Below are 17,966 nucleotides of genomic sequence, written 5' to 3' on the forward strand. Positions count from 1 at the left end.
ACTCTATGGCCTTATCAATAACAAAAAGTTCAGCAGAAAACTCCGATGTATGGGAAGGGAGTTGGAACCCGATGGCACACTCACACGACCACACACTTGCAACGACACATTTATCCATGTTAGAGCCATCAGTATATAGACGTAGGGATGGAAGTAGGCCAACGAGGAGGGCACGGAAGTGTTGGTGGAACTCCGCCTCGGTAACGACAGCCTTCTTCCCCGGAAGCCAGTTGATGGTGAAGGTGGTGGTGGATCGCTTCCAGGAGGAAGAATGATTAGCATCAGACTTCCAGTCTGACGCCTGTACGCTGGCAGTGTGTGTTGAGTCCTGCAGCGACTGGACGGCGGACCGTAGTGTGTAGGTGGTGGTTCTACCTAAGCCCGTCGGGTCCGTAAGCCGTCCATTCTTTCTGGGGATTGGGATGACGTGAGCAAAATGCTAGGAGTGAGGGAAAGTGTGTGTGGTCCAGATTCTATTGTAGAGTTGTAATAATTTTGAAAGGGAATGATAGCCGAGATGTTGTAGCATGCTATATGATATTTTGTCTAGATCTGAACTGGAGCCTTTACATGATTTTAGGGCGGAGAGGAATTCATCCAACATGAACTCTGTGTTGTAGTTCAAGTTTACGCCTTTTGTGGCAAAGTTTGAGAGAGTGAGTTCTGCTGCATCTTTATGGGGAAGGAAAGAGGGGTCATAATAGTTGGCCTGGTGAAAATGCTGGGCTACTGAGTTGACGATGTCAGCTTCGTTCTCTGTTGTAATATTATTTATATTGAGGGTTGTGATTGGAATATAGGGTTTTTCATTGTTTAATGAGTGTATCGTCTTCCAAGCTTGTGACAAGGGGGTGGTGCGGTTCACAGTTGATTTAATCTGTCGGAATGAGTCTCTTTTAGCATTACAGAAGACTCCTTGTCTGCCCTTGCTTTTTGTAGGCTATGAAATTTCCTTGACTGGGCCGCTGGCTGAAATGCATGAATCGTCTATAGTCGGCAATCCGTTATCCACCATGAAACTCCATGCTTTGTGTGAATTGTAGAAGTCTTTGGAACACATGCCTCAGCGGTGTGGTGTTTAGCCTGATCCAGATTTGTATCTATATAATAGAAGAATATCTTGTATAGAGGAAACTCGTTTCCTGGGACTTACTCGTATATTTGACAGACGCCTAACTTGGGTACCCCACCTTTGTAATATTAAAGCATCATGTATGAAGGCGCAGTCACTTTTTAGAGTCTTGGGGTGCTGACAGACAGGCCCTCCTCCTCTTGCAAAGAACTCTTATTCTTTCTGAACTGCAGTATGGTTGTGAGATTTATTCATCTGCTATTGAGGCTCGACTGGCAACTCATCCCCAATCCCTAGCTTACTGGTGGATGCTGGTGGCCTTCCATTGGACTTGCGTCGCCAATCCTTGTTGTTGACGTGTTAGTATCAAGTCCAATGTCTTTCCGAATCAGTTTCTTGTGTGGATGTGTCCCGCGATTCACATTCTCAACTATATGTGCCTCACCCGAGTTTCACTAAACCTTTTGGTTTCAGGGTTGTATCTGCTATGGAGACATTAAATGTACGTTCCGTTTCTGTATATCCCTGTAGGTTTCCTAGAGTTGGTTATTGGCAAAAGCCAGACATTTTCGTCTGTGGCCCTGATATTCTTAATGAGAATTTTTTACCAGATTTTTTGACTCCTGTGCATTATTCGTGGAACACTATTCCACATATTCCTACTCCATCCCCGCATTTATTTTTACTCTTCCCGCCTCATCTTTTACAATTTTAAGCGATTCTCGCAATGTTCTTTGCGCTGTTCAACATTTTAGCCCTTGTTCTCTTCATCCGATTGTTTTATCGATTCCTGAGTGGCTCTACCTTTTACATTACGGGGATGGGAAAGAGGTTGAAGACAGTCAGTTAGAAGAGAGGAGTTGATGAGACGAGGCTCGCTTGTGCAGTGAGGCCGCAGGAGGAAGGGTGGCATGCAGTTAGCAAGATCAGAAGGGCAATTAGCATGAAAATAGCGGTAGAAGATAGCAAGAGATGTACCATTGCGGCGATGAGCAAGAGACTGAAGACAGGAGAGGAGTTGATGAGACTAAAAGCTTTCGTGGTGTTCACCCTGACCCAGATTTGTAACTATATGATAGAAGAATTTCTTGTGTGGAGGAAACTCGTTTCTTGGGATTTTTATTTGACAGACACCTGACTTGGGTACCTTACCTTCGTTATATTAAGGCAGCAAGTATGAAGGCGCTGTCACACCTTTGAGTCTTGGCTCATACCTCTTGGGAGCTGATAGATAGACCCTCTTTATCTTGCGCCAAACTCTTATTCTTTTTAAGTTGGAGTATGGTTGTAAGGTTTATTCCTCCCTCTACTACAGAGGCTCGGCTTCGTGTGCACCATACCGGTGTTCGCCTGGCAACTGGTGCGTTCCACTTTTCTCCAGTTCCTAGCTTACTGGTAGATGCTGAAGTCTTTCCGCTGGACTTGCGTCGCCAGTCATTCTTACTGAGGTGCTGGTATTGTGTTCAACGTCTTCCTGACTGTGTTTCTTGTGTGTCAGTCTCCCGTGATTCACGTTCACATTTATATGGGTCTCACCCGGGTTTGCCTAAACCTTCTGGTCCCATATACATAAAAACCCCTAAAAAGACTTTTAAATTTACCCCTAGCTAAAAGTAAATGCTAAAAGTGTATAGAAGAAACTATAAAAGTCTTCTGAAGTAATTTTTAACTAGAAGTAAAACTAAAAATCTAGACTCGCTATATGTGCTATGTTTAGGGCTTAAGAAAGACCCTAACCATTATGTAATTGCTTTCACTTGAATGTTAAAACAATACATAGAAATATTTAATATGAATTTATATTTCGCTTTTCGATAAAAGAACCGGACTATTGACATATTTTATGAGTTTAATTGTGTACATGAGGCAAGTTCAAATTCGAACCCGTCCAGGGGATGTCAACACAACAATGGTGGCGGCAGCTTAGCCAAACCAAGGAAAAAGAAAAACATCTCTTTCAGGATAATTGTATGACATACTAGTTTCTGCTCAGTGCAAAATTATTTTCAAAATTCTGCTCATCCCTGCAAGCAGCTGTGGGGATAGTAGAGTTAGACTGAATGCAATTATCTGTATTAAATTCCACTCCCTACAAGCAGCTGTGAGATGACTTGGTTAAGTTGTGTTGAATTCAGACGGATTTGTTAAGTTGTACTTACTCTCAGCAAGAAACTATGAGGTATCTGGGTGAGGTTATCAAGTTGAATGCCGAAAGATAAATTAAATTCCAGTTACTTGGACTATGTGGTGACGGGTTGTTAGTTTGACACACACACTCTCTCTCTCTCTCTCTCTCTCTCTCTCTCTCTCTCTCTCTCTCTCTCTCTCTCTCTCTCTCTCTCTCTCTCTCTCTCTCTCTCTCTCTCTCTCTCTCTCTCTCTCTCTCTCATGTTATTGGCCGTGTTTACCCTGTAAAGGAACACGTTTTCTTAGTGTCCGCCGTGTTCCGTTTTCCTTCTAAAAATATCTTTATTCTCAGTTATAAGTTAGTATAAGGCTTATTTACTTATTTTATATAATGTAGTGTTATTCTCTTCATAATTTGTGTTGAGGCGAGAGGCAATACATGTCCGCCTCTCACACCTGAATCAGCAAAATTCTTCAGGAGGCACTAAAGCCCTGTAGGGGAACAGAGAGGTGGCACTCTCAAGGGATAAATTTGGATGGTGTTGTGGTGATTGAGTGGGTGTGTGGAGGTATTTGTGATGTGGTGGTATAACCCTGATATCCAGGATTAGGTTGGTGAGTCTTTTGTGGTACCAAAAGGTCTTGTTCGCTGAAATTTGGTTGGCGAGTTGTGTCGGTGACGTAACGCTGAGGGACAGCATAGGGGCTGAGAGGCAGCCATTTTGTGGTTGGAGTTATAGTGGTGTTGTGGCGTTATTAGTGGGTTTAGGGGTGGTGTTGTGGTGTTATAGTTGAACCATGGTGATAGTGGTGATGTCTTGTGAGGTTTGAGGAGGTGAAATACGAGAATTATTATTTGGTGACGCAGTGACGGCGTCTGGGGAAATTCCTGCAGCTGGGGAAAATATTCCAGCGGCCTGTGAAAAAGTAAAAGGGTTCTAGTGCTTGGTGAAGTGACAGCAATGTCATAGTGTGTATAACCTTTAGGCAATAAGGGAGCTGATATAAGAGCCTGAGTAAAGAGAAACGTGTGGTAGTTGAGTGTGGGAATTATTCTGTGTTGGTCTAGGGTAGAAATTTGTTCCCTAATTTCCTTTAATGTGTACTACTTCAATTTATTTGTAAGTTAACATTATCATTAATAAATTATGTTATTATATAGAATAACTGTTTTTTATCCCAACATTGATCTGGTATTGAGATAATTTCTGGCGTGCTGTGCCAAGGTAAGGGTTTTGGTGAGAGGGTTTAATAGCTGGTGATTTCGGATAGGTCAAGTAGGTATTCGAGGCCTTTAGAAATGCAGATCTTTAAAACTTTCGTGGATCAGTGAACCGTCTACTTTCTTGGAAAAATAACCGGGATCGTGACAGAAATGTGCACCCATCCGGGATATTGAATATTTTGTAGGATGTAATGAGTGTTACACGGTAATTGTCATTGAGAAGAATTTACCTGTGTGAAATATTTCTTTAAATTATGTATGTATTTCTTGTGCCTATCATTTTATGGTGCCTTTATTGGTGTGTGAAGGTGTATTTTGTTCGGTGTTAAATAACTAGTGGCGTTATATTTGGAAAATATTTTGTGAAGTGTAATAATTGTAATCATAGCGGTTAAACGTGTTGAGGTGTTCCTTCTGTCAAGAAGTGTGCATGCCTTGTACCCGCTAACCAAGGAGGAATTGTGTTTAGTGGTTGAGAAGTTCCAAGTAGAGTTGAAATCCAAGAAAAAGGAGGAAATGCATGTGGAGTTAAAAAAAAAAAAAAAAAAAAAAAGCTCTTGTAGAGAGGAGCTGGTTTAAAAATGATGGTGATGAAAAATGAGGATGATGATGGAAATAGTGTAGAGGGAGGTGATACATTTGGCGGAACTGATGGCCTTTCTAGTAGTGAAAAGTTTGAATTAGTGAAACTGCAGTCGCAAATGCAGAAAGAAGTGGAGTTGGAGAAGGAGCAATTGCAGATTCAGAGGGAGCAGATGAAGTTGCAAATGCAGAAGGAAGTGGAAATAGAAAAGATAAAGGCAGAAAAGGAATGAAATTAACAGAGGCCAGAGCAGGAAACGGTGCCTAAGGAAACGGGGGCTTAGAGAGAAATGTAATCTATGTGTCTAAATTTGTGGAAGGGGGAGGAAGAAGATTTCTTCCTTCAGATTGAAAAATATACGAAGTTGAGGGGATGAGATGATGAGTGGGCAAGGTGATGGGATGAAGATGAGTGGGCATTGCTGGTCCGGTCTAAATTTGAAGGAAAGGCCAGAGAGGCATATGTGCGTTTGAATGAGGAAGAGGCGGGTGATTATAAAGTGATAAAGGAAGCGGTGCTGGGATCAACCCATGTAAGTCCGGGAGTGTACCAGGAAAGGTTCTGCATGGTTACAAAACGCCCAGGTGCCACTTATCACGAGATGGCTCGAGAGTGCTGTCTTGAAATGGAACGATGGATGAAGGCCGAGGAAGTCCCTACAGTCCAGGAAAAGAAAGGAGTTCTGATGGAGCAATTTATGGTCAAGGTGCCTCTCAGTTCAAAATATGAGCTCATATCACATAACGTGAGAGATGTGATGGAAGCTGGACGCAAGGCTGACAATTACTGTGAAGCCCAAGTGCTGAGTAGAAGTGAATGCCATGGAGGGAGAAAGTCTTTCTTCAACGAAAGTGATGGTAATCACAAATATAGGAATGACCACCAGGTGAGCTCGAGATCCTTCCATAGGTCAAACCAGCCCCGTCCTGACCACTATAATTTTTTCCACAATTATGACATGCCCCCACCACACAACCGCAACCCTAGATCTATGCCACACAGGACTGAGCAGGGAAGCACTATCTACTACAAGAAGGTTAGTGGCGATGAAGGTGCAGTTAAGTGAGGATGTGGGGGAAGTGGGCATAAAAAGTACCAGTATCTGAAGGGAAGGTCAAAGCCAGTGGGAGCAGTGACCGCCCAAAGGTACCTGGTGAAGTATGTATAGAATATGAACACACATATACAAGAGGAGTCACCGAGGGATGAGGGCTTTGAGCATTTCACAAGTGAAGGCACGGTGAAAGTGAAGGGAAGCCCTGAGAAGGTGATAAGAATCCTTCGAGATAATCAGAGCCTGATCTTAAATAGTGTACTCCCATGGACAGAGGAGACCAGCACTGGCAGAGGAGTCTCGTGCAAAAGCACGGGAGGTAAGTTTAGTATTCCCCTGCAGAAAGTTTGGCTGGACTGTGGATGCGTCACTGGGGAGGTGACGGTTGGAGTGAAGGAGACACTGCCTGTAGATGGAGTGGATATGTTGGTCGGGAATGACCTGGCTGGAGGTAGAGTCATCCCTAAACTTCAGATGGAAAACAATCCTCTGGTAGGCCACCACTCCGGCAGCAGTTCCTCATTCAACAAATGGGAAAGTGGAGTTGCCTGAATTGTTCCCAGTCTGCGCGGTGACCCAAACGTTTGGGTGGGACTTGTGGACACTGATGAAAGCTGATATGGCTTTTGCCCTCTCAGTCAATCCTACTTGCCAGTACTCTTTTAACAAGTCAATTTTTGTTATGAAATTTGTATTACATAACAAAAATTGACTTGTTAAAAGAGTACTGGCAAGTAGGATTGACTGAGAGGGCAAAAGCCATATCAGCTTTCATCAATATGGATGGATTGTATCAGTACAAAGTTCTTCCGTTTTGGATGAAGAACAGTGGGATTTCTTTTCAGAGATTGATGAATAGAGTGCTGAAAGGAATGGAAGGATGTTCTGTGCATATAGATGACATTTTGTCATACACTGAGAGTTGGGAGAAACCTGTGCAGTTACTGGAGGAAATATTCAGATGACTGGATGATGCCACTCTCACTATAAACTTGATGAAAAGTAATTTTGTACAAGCTGATGTGGAATACCTAGGTTTTTTTTTTTATGTAGGAAGGACACTGGCCAAGGGCAACAAAAATCCAATAAAGAAATATGCCCACTGAAATGCCAGTCCCATAAAAGGGCCAAAGCAGTGGTCAAAAATTCATGAATAAGTGTCTTGAAACCTCCCTCTTGAAGGAATTCAAGTCATAGGAAGGTGGAAATACAGAAGCAGGCAGGGAATTCCAGAGTTTACCAGAGAAAGGGATGAATGATTGAGAATACTGGTTAACTCTTGCGTTAGAGAGGCGGACACAATAGGGGTGAGAGAAAGAAGAAAGTCTTGTGCGGCGAGGCCGCGGAAGGAGGGGAGGCATGCAGTTAGCAAGATCAGAAAAGCAGTTAGCATGAAAATAGCGGTAGAAGACAGCTAGATATGCAACATTGCGGCGGTGAGAGAGAGGCTGAAGACAGTCAGTTAGAGGAGAAGAGTTGATGAGACGAAAAGGTTTTGATTCCACCCTGTCTAGAAGAGCAGTATGAGTGGAACCCCCCCAGACATGTGAAGCATACTCCATACATGGACGGATAAGGCCCTTGTACAGAGTTAGCAGCTGGGGGGTGAGAAAAACTGGCGGAGACGTCTCAGAACACCCAACTTCATAGAACCTGTTTTAGCTAGAGATGAGATGTGAAGTTTCCATTTCAGATTATAAGTAAAGGACAGACCAAGGATACTCAGTGTAGAAGAGGGGGACAGTTGAGTGTCATTGAAGAAGAAGGGATAGTTGTCTGGAAGGTTGTGTCGACTTCATAGATGGAGGAATTGAGTTTTTGAGGCATTGAACAATACCAAGTTTGCTCTGCCCCAATCAGAAATTTTAGAAAGATCAGAAGTCAAGCGTTCTGTGGCTTCCCTGCGTGATATGTTTACCTTCTGAAGGGTTGGACGTCTATGAAAAGATGTGGAAAAGTGCAGGGTGGTATCATCAGCGTAGGAGTGGATACGACAAGAAGTTTGGTTTAGATCATTAATGAATAATAAGAAGAGAGTGGGTGACAGAACAGAACCCTGAGGAACAACACTATTAATAAATTTAGGACAAGAACAGTGACCATCTACCACAGCAGCAATAGAACAGTCAGAAAGGAAACTTGAGATGAAGTTACAGAGAGAAGGATAGAAACCGTAGGAGGGTAGTTTAGAAATCAAAGCTTTGTGCCAGACTCTATCAAAAGCTTTTGATATGTCCAAGGCAACAGCAAAAGTTTCACCAAAATCTCTAAAAGAGGATGACCAAGACTCAGTAAGGAAAGCCAGAAGATCACCAGTAGAGCGGCCTTGACGGAACCCATACTGGCGATCAGATAGAAGGGTGTGAAGTGATAGATGTTTAAGAATCTTCCTGTTGAGGATAGATTAAAAAACTTTAGATAGGCAGGAAATTAAAGCAAGAGGACGGTAGTTTGAGGGATTAGAACGGTCACCCTTTTTAGGAACAGGTTGAATGTAGGCAAACTTCCAGCAAGAAGGAAAGGTAGATGTTGAAAGACAGAGCTGAAAGAGTTTGACTAGGCAAGGTGTAAGCACAGAGGCACAGTTTCGGAGAACAATAGGAGGGACCCCATCAGGTCCATAAGCCTTCCGAAGGTTTAGGCCAGCGAGGGCATGGAAAACATCATTGCGAAGAATTTTAATACGTGGCATGAAGTAGTGAGAGGGTGGAGGAGAAGGAGGAACAAGCCCAGAATCGTCCAAGGTAGAGTTTTTAGCAAAGGTTTGAGCAAAGAGTTCAGCTTTAGAAATAGATGTGATAGCAGTGGTGCCATCTGGTTGAAATAGAGGAGGGAAAGAAGAACAAGCAAAGTTATTGGAGATATTTTTGGCTAGATGCCAGAAAACACAAGGGGAGTTAGATCTTGAAAGGTTTTGACATTTTCTGTTAATGAAGGAGTTTTTGGCTAGTTGGAGAACAGACTTGAAATGGTTCCGGGCAGAAATATAAAGTGCATGAGATTCTGGTGATGGAAGGCTTAAGTACCTTTTTTGGGCCACCTCTCTATCATGTATAGCTGGAGAACAAGCTGTGTTAAACCAAGGTTTAGGGCGAAAAAAAGAGTGAGGAATGTAGGCCTCCATGCCAGACACTATCACCTCTGTTATGCACTCAGCACACAAAGACGGGTCTCTGACACGGAAGCAGTAGTCATTCCAAGGAAAATCAGCAAAATACCTCCACAGGTCCCTCCAACTAGCAGAGGCAAAATGCCAGAGGCACCTTCACTTAGGGGGATCCTAAGGAGGGATTGGAGTGATAGGACAAGATAAAGATATGAGACTGTGATCGGAGGAGCCCAACGGAGAAGAAAGGGTGATAGCATAAGCAGAAGGATTAGAGGTCAGGAAAAGGTCAAGAATGTTGGGCGTATATCCAAGACGGTCAGGAATGCGAGTAGGGTGTTGCACCAATTGCTCTAGGTCATGGAGGATAGCAAAGTTGTAGGCTAGTTCACCAGGATGGTCAGTGAAGGGAGAGGAAAGCCAAAGCTGGTGGTGAACATTGAAGTCTCCAAGAATGGAGATCTCTGCAAAAGGGAAGAGGGTCAGAATGTGCTCACTTTGGAAGTTAAGTAGTCAAAGAATTTCTTATAGTCAGATGAGTTAGGTGAGAGGTATACAGCACAGATAAATTTAGTATGAGCGTGATTCTGTAATCGTAGCCGGATGGTGGAAAATTCGGAAGATTCAAGAGCGTGGGCACGAGAGCAGGTTAAGTCATTGCGCACATAAACACAGCATCCAGCTTTGGATTGAAAATGAGAATAGAGAAAATAGGAGGGAACAGAAAAGGGGCTACTGTCAGTTGCCTCAGACACCTGAGTTTCAGTAAGGAAAAGAAGATGAGGTTTAGAAGGTTTGAAGGTAGGGAAAGGTGAAATGAGAACTGTGGAAGTAAAAGGTTGAATACATTGTAGATCTCCCTCCACCCACCAACAGGAAGGAGATACTGAGATTTTTAGGGGCCAGTGGGTATTATAAGCGTTTTTGTAAAAAAAATATCAGATGTTGCTATGCCCCTGACCAAGTTACTGAGTAAGAAGTCAAAATTTTGTTGATAAACATTGTGAGGAAGCTTTTTTGGAAATTAAGAAAATGTTAATCAGGGCCCCAGTGCTATGCATGCCTGATTATGTGTTATATGTGGATGCCAGTCAGGATGGTATGGGTGTTGTGTTTTTGCAGGATCATGAGGGAGTTCAGCATCCCATAGGCTATTATTCTAAGAAGCTGCCACCATGTCATAAGGTTTACAGCACTACTGAGAAGGAGGCTTTGGGATTTGTGCTGAGTTTGAGTCATTTTGAAGTACATGTCAAAGGGACATGTGCAGGTCTTCATCGACCACAACCCCCTGATTTTCCTGCATAGAATGAAAAAAAAAAACACCAATGAAAGGCTGATGAGGTGGTGTCTGGTCTTACAGGATTATGACCTGGAAATTCACCATGTCAAAGGCAGCGAGAATGTAAATGCTAATGTCTTGTCTTGCCTCCATTTAGTCGTGAGGCATCCTAATCAGATGCCTCACGCCTCTTTTGGGAAGGGGATGTCATGTTACTGGCCGAGTTTTACCCTAAAAAGGAACACGTTTTCTTAGTGTCCCCCATGTTCCGTTTTCCTCCTAAAAATATCTTTATTCTCAGTTATAAGTTATTATAAGGCTTATTTACTCATTTTATATCATGTAGTACTATTCTCTTCATAATTTAAGTTCTTTATATGTATGTATATGTAATGGAATAGATGTATTTGAGTGGAATGTGTTGAGGCGAAAGACAATACATTTCCATCTCTCATGCCTGAATCAACAAAATTCTTGAGCTGGCACCAAAGCCCTAAGGGGGAAACAGAGGAGGTGGCGTTCTCGAGGGATAAATTTGGGTGGTGGTGTGGTGATTGAGTGGGTGTGTGGATGTATTGGTGATGTGGTGGTATAATCCTGATATCCAGGATCAGGTTGGTGAGTCTTTTGTGGTACCAAGAGGTCTTGTTCGTTGAAATTTGGTTGATGAGTTGTGTCAGTGATGTCACATTTTGGTATTATAAGTGAACTATGGTGATGGTGGTGATATCTTGTGGTGTTTAAGGAGGCGAAATACGGGAATTGTTGTTTGGTGATGGCGTCTGGGGAAATTCTTGCAGCTGGGAAAAATATTCCATCAGCCTGTAAAGAAGTAAAAGGGTTTTAGTGCTTGGTAAAGTGACAGGAATGTCATGTGATGGTGTATATAACCTTTAGGCAATAAGGGAGGCGATATAAGAGCTTGAGTAAAGAGAAACGTATGGTAACTAAGTGTGGCAATTATCCTGTGTTGGTCTAGGGCAGACATTTGTTCTCTAATTTCATTTAATATGTACTACCTCAATTTATTTGTACGTTAACATTAGTATTAATATATTCTATTATTATATAGAATAATTGTGTTTTCTACCCCAACATTGATCTGGTATTGAGGTGATTTCTGGAGTGCTGTGCCAAGGTAAGGGTTTTGGTTAGAGGGTTTAATAGCTGGCGATTTCTGATAGGTCGGGTAGGTATTTGAGGCCTTTAAAAATCTAGGCCTTTAAAATTTTCTGGGATTAGTGTATCGTCCATTTTCTTGGAAAGATAACTGGGATCATGACAACACACACACACACACACACACACACACACACACACACACACACACACACACACACACACACACACACACACACACACACACATACTGCCAAAGGACAATTTAAAATGGATCTTGGTGTCATGAGCTACAATTGCATTCTACAATTAGCTTTATTTCATGCCTTATTTACTTATTCTGCTTTCAAATCTCTAATCTATAGATGCAGTAATTTTTATATGTGCCCCATCAGTAATTCTAATGTCAGTGGGGAATCCTGCAGTTTATATAGCGTGTTTGTCTCATCATAATATCCATGAGAGAGAGAGAGAGAGAGAGAGAGAGAGAGAGAGAGAGAGAGAGAGAGAGAGAGAGAGAGAGAGAGAGAGAATAAAACTGAAGATGATGTGTAGTGCGTGAGCTTGAAGGGTTTTGGCTGATGGCCGCGTTGTACCGAAGCTATGGCCTTTATCTAATCTTACTCCCTACAGTGTGACTCCCTAGTGCATTCCTTAACAATGGCAGGCAGAGCTCTCTCGATCAGCTGAGTATCACTATACTCTCTTAGGATTCTTCTCCTTAGCCGAAAATTGAGGTGCTGGGCTGTCATTCTGCCGCCGAAAAGTAATTTTAGGCGCTTAGGAGTACCCCTCACCACTCCTAGCCGCTAAAAGTCTTTTAGGTCTTAAAAGTGATTATGTATTACTTTTAAGGGTATTTTAGCAGTAAAAGTTATACTATATAGTATATAGTACTTATACTATAAGTACTTTTAGCCTGTTAAAAATGTTTGTGTACGAGCCCTTGTGTTAGGTTTGCATCTGCTAAGGTGGCATTAAATGTTCCGTTTCTATATTTCCCTGTAGATTTTCTAGAGTTGGTTATTGGCAATTACCAGACATTTCTGTCTGTGGCCCTGATATTCCTAATGATAAGTTTCTACCAGATTTTGAGTCTGCAATATTCTTGGAACACTATTCCACACATTCCGATTGCATCCCTGTATTTTCAGACGGATCAGAATTTAATGGTGGAGTCAGATTTCATGTTATCTTTCCTTCTTTCTTTCGTGGCGGTAGCCTCCTAGGTGTTGCTTCTGTTTTTATGGCAGAGCTTTCTGCCATTATCCTAGCTTTAAGAATGGTTTTTACTCTTTCCGTCTCATCTTTTACAATTTTTAGTGTCTCGCAGTGTTCTTTCCGCTGTTCAAAATTTTAGCCCTTTTCCCTTCACCCACTTGCTTTATCGATTTTTGGGTGGCTTTGCCTTTAACAGCGTAGAGGTTACCACATCGGATTTTGCTGGTTCTCTGCACATGTTGGAGTTCAAGGGCCGAGATGTTGGCTAAAGAGGCGGCAACTCAGGCTGCTTCTTCCATCCCCAATCCCTTTCATGACATACTCCAGTATGGAAGTAGCTGTTCTTGCCAGTTGGCAGGGCAGGTGGAGAGATTTGGTTGCCATCACTAAGATGGGTGAGATAACTTCTGTAACATTCCGTCTATGGACATATGTCCATGAGCGGGATCGCCGCTCATTTGTTGCCTCATGTCCCGGGAAACCCAACCATTTTGTGACGACTGTTTAGTTCCCTTTACAGTGCGACACTTTCTAGTGCAGTGTCCCAGTCTGGTGGAGCTGTGGGAGCGATATCTTTTCCGTTGTGATGAGGATGGGATTTTCCAGATGTCGCTGATACTTTGAGAGATGGCTCTCTTCCTGGGACATGAGGTCTTATGTTTGTGGAAAAGGCTGGTCTTTGAAACAAATTATTGGTTACTGTTCTTATTTCTTTTATTCTTTAAGTAATATAGTTTTGCGCTGGGAGAACATAGAGGTAAGTGAGAAAGCATGTGTCATGTTATTGGCCGAGTTTACCTTGAAAAGGAACACGTTTTCTTAGTGTCCCCCGTGTTCCGTTTACCTGCCTTTCAGACATTATTCTTATTCTTAGTGATAATTTAGTATAAGGCTTATTTACTCATTTTATATCTTAAGGTATTATTCTCTTCATAATTTAAGTCCTCCATGTGTTTATATGTGTAAAGGAGGGAATGTAATTGAGGTGGAAATATGTTGAAATGAGGGGAGCTTGAGTGGGCAACAACACATTCCAGAGAGGGGAAAACAGAGCGTCCTAAGGTCTTGAGGGGAAAGCAGAGCGCCTTAGGCCTTGAGGTAGAACGGAAGGTAGGCGTCTCTAAGGAGGAATTTTGGTGTGGAATGGTGATGGAGTGAGCGTGTGGAGGTATTAGTGATGCGGCGGTATAACCTTGATATCCAGGATCAGGTTAGTGAGTCTTTTGTGGTACCAAGAGCTCTTGTCCGCTGGAATTCGGTTGGTGAATTGTGCTGGTGACGCTGGCTTGAGGGGGAGCATAGGTCAAACCAGCCGCCATTTTGTGAGTGGAGGCTGTGGTGTTATCCTTAGAAGCTGGTGTTGTCCTTGAAGGCTGGCGATTTTGGGGATGGTGTTATGGTGTTGTAGGTGATCTCTGGTATCATGATGATGTCTTGTGAGGTGTGAGGAGAGGAAACACGGAAATTATTGTTTGGGGACGCGGTGATGGCGTCTGGGTAAATTCCTGTGGCTGAGAAAAATACTTCAGTGGCCAGTGGAGGTGTAAACGGGTTCTGGCGTTGTGTGTAGTGACGGAAACGTCATATATTAACGTGTACTATCTCATTTTGTTTGTGAATTATCATTAGTATTAATATATAATGTTGTAACATAGAATAATCGTGTTTTCTACTCCCCCAACATTGATCTGGTATTTGGGGTGATTCCTGGTATGCTGTGTTAAGGTAAGGGTTCAGTGAGGGGGTGTAATTCTGGCGATTTCGGATAGGTCGTGTAGGCACTCGAAACCTTTAAAAATCCAGACCTTTAAAACTTTCCGGGATCAATGTAACGTCCACTTTCTTAGAAAGATAATCGGGATCGTAATTGATTGTAACACACGTAACAAACAACGCTGGGTCTTGCGGCCTGGGTCAGTGAGGTCAGTGTCTTTGACTCGTAACGAACAACGCCAGATGTCTGGATCAGTGAGGTCAGTGTCTTGGGCACGTAACGGACAACGCCAGATATCTGGGTCAGTGGGGTCAGTGTACTGAATATGAAATGAACAACGCCAGACACATTGGTCTGGGTCAGTGGTGTCAGTATCCCTTCACTTTAAACCAGACTAATTAATTTATACATTAACATACCAGTCCTCCTATTTCTAGCACTTTTTTATATTGTTCTTCCCATTTTTTTTTTTTTTTTTTGTATTTACATTTTTTTTTGTGTGATTTTTAATATTCTAACCATTCCATAATTTTTTGTTTCTATATTAGTATTTTAACCAGCAATCTTTATTACCTTTAAAGTTTCGTAGCAACGCCATATGAATTCTATGTGATGAATGTCTTAACTACCATTTGTAGGATTCCTCTCAATCATATTCAGAGTATAAGAACGTGTTCTGTGTGGAAAGGAAACAGACTTCGTATAAACTATTTGTATGTTAAAAGAAAGTCATAGGAGAGTATAAAAAGGTAGAATGTAGGCGGAAACAGAGACAACTGGTCCGTGGACGCTGCCGGACGTAGCCCAAAGAGTGATGAAGAAACATACAGCAATAACACATAATGTAAACATATACGTACCTAAAGCGTCCTAGAAGGCTATCACAAACAGGCTGAGTTAAAATTTAGAAGGTTAAAGCGAGAGAAATAGTGAGGAATGAATGCCTCCATGCCAAACATAATCATCTCCGTAATGCGTTCAGCACCTAAAGATAGATCCCTGACACGTAAGCGGTAGTTATTCCATGGAAAATCTGAATAATACCTCCTCAGGTCAAATAAATTACCAGAGGTTTAACGGCAAATGCAACTTGGCTTGGGGGGGATGTCCGTGGGGTCAGTATCCCCTCACTTTGAATTAAATTAAATAATACTTTAAAACACCAACCCTCTTTAGCAGTTAAGGTTTTTATGGTTCATCTCATTTTATTTTTTATGTTTACTTTTCAGTGGTCTTTTAGCATTTTTACAATAAGTATATATATTTTTTTAATATAAATATTTTAAACTAAAATCTTTGTTGCTTTTAAATTTGCACAGCGCCATATGACCACAATGCTTCGGCGCGACATCAATCAATCAGTTAATCTCCGCTTTAGGGCATCGAAGGGAGGAATTGAAGCCATAGGACAAGATATAGATATGAAGCTGTGATTGGAGGAGCTCAAAAGAGAAGACACCTCCAGAGTAACATCATAAGCAGGATTAGAGGTTAGGAAAACATTAAGAATCTTGGGCGTATCTCCAAGACGGTCAGAAATACCAGTAGGGTAGTGCACTAATTGCTCTATAACGTGGAAGACGGCAGAGTTTAATATTAGTCCATTAGATTGATCATTGAAGGGAGAGGAAAGTCATATTTGGTGGTAAACATTGAAGTCTCTAAGAAAGAAGACTTCCGTGAAAAGTAAGAGTAAATGAGTCAGGATGTCCTTAATTCTGGAATCTGAATAGTCAATTTTTATAGCTGCAGATGTCAGGTGAGATGTATAATACAATATAATGTACTTATTAATTTCTTCCACAGGATCCGATGGTTACGTGCATATGGCATAATAAAACATCTTTACCTCCAATTCAATAAACCTGGCTGTCGTTTGCAAAGAATTTCTGACCGCAAGGGAAGTTCAAATAGCCTCACAATGCGCCAGCTGCAGGGCATATGGTGGGTCTGGATGGTTGGCGTCACTTCTGGTATGCTCATCGTGTCCATTGAATTTCTATCTAACAGATTTAATATGGAAGGCATAATTGATTTCCTATTCAATTCATGAAATGTCTATGAAATGGACCGAGTATGAAATAAAATAGAATGTTTATTGAATTACTTAGATATACCTGAAATTTCACACACTACTATGAGTTTGTAACACACACTCTCTCTCTCTCTCTCTCTCTCTCTCTCTCTCTCTCTCTCTCTCTCTCTCTCTCTCTTGAATCACGGATAGAAACCATTACTTTAGAAGAGAGTGCATACGAGCGACTTTGTGTTTCAAGTATTGTGTGTTATTGTATAAAAAAGAATAAATAAATGAATATTATCCATACAAATCATGATGAAAATATTTTTTTTGTCATTCATATAATACTTTCATTTTAAAAATATTAATTTATTTGAATTTTATACAGAACAGAATAAAAATGTCCGAAAATCGTTTTTTTTTTATGGTCATTCAGATAAAATAATTTTTGTTTAGTAAACACGGAGTAAATTTTTCTACAGTGAATAAGATTAAATTAATTTCTATCTGAAAGCCTGACTAAAGTTTTATAATTATATACTCTTATCGTAAAGTAGCTGTAATTAAGTCTTTTCCTAGAATACATTCTCTCATGTTGGTGTTTTGGTGTTCTGCTACAGGCCTAAGTTCGTAAGTTTGTCAAACGTGTCCATATTCATCCTAAAATAGCTAAAAACTTGTTTATGTGGTATGATTTCAGGTCTTCATAGATCTGACCCTGTAACAACCTTGGCTTAACACTGGATGTACCGAATATATATATATTTTTTTCTTCTTTAACAATAGAGCACAAACATGCTACCTCTTCGTAATTCATGTTGAACTCCAGGATAGACACCGCCGTGAAAATCGCTCGTGCTAGAACTCAAAATAAAATTTGTGGGACACAAAAGTCGTAACCATTAAAGTCATAACCAAAAAATAAAAAATAAACGCTCGTGCGCGCCAAGAGCACGTCCTTGCACGACGTTCTGGAACGTCCTTCCACGATGGCTGTTAGGAAGCGAATCGACTTTGTCAGTCACAGCACAAACAAACTTCGTTGTGTTCACCAACTCTCTTGTTTCTTGACATTCGTGCCTGAACAGTGCGGCTGGCAAAATGGATGGAAAGGTTGAATAGCGAAATGTAAAAACATCTCGGTTATAAAACTAAATAAATAAATAAATAAAATAAAACATATATATATATATATATATATATATATATATATATATATATATATATATATATATATATATATATATATATATATATATATATATATATATATATATATATATATATTATATTTTTTATTCCTTAAAATTTTCTTTCAATATATAAAGGAGTTACTCACATACAAGTCCTCAGTGATATATTTCTACCAATAATGTTAATTGGCTTAATTAGTTTGGAACCTAAACAGAGTATTAAAAAAAAAAAGTCACAGAGAGAGAGAGA

At 41.1% G+C, this 17,966-nt stretch overlaps 1 protein-coding gene across 1 annotated transcript in view; it reads left to right on the forward strand.

Moving 5' to 3' along the window:
• Positions 1-16,798, forward strand: part of LOC135114500 (uncharacterized) — a 98,367-nt gene extending 81,569 nt beyond the window's left edge. The window contains exon 5 of the mRNA XM_064030397.1: positions 16,310-16,798. Coding sequence (XP_063886467.1) covers positions 16,310-16,556 — 247 coding nt within the window. The 3' untranslated portion in view covers positions 16,557-16,798. The remainder of the gene's footprint in view (positions 1-16,309) is intronic.
• Positions 16,799-17,966: the final 1,168 nt, after the last annotated feature.

This window comes from Scylla paramamosain, chromosome 27, assembly GCF_035594125.1.
Source record: "Scylla paramamosain isolate STU-SP2022 chromosome 27, ASM3559412v1, whole genome shotgun sequence".
Taxonomy (NCBI): Eukaryota; Metazoa; Arthropoda; class Malacostraca; order Decapoda; family Portunidae; genus Scylla; species Scylla paramamosain.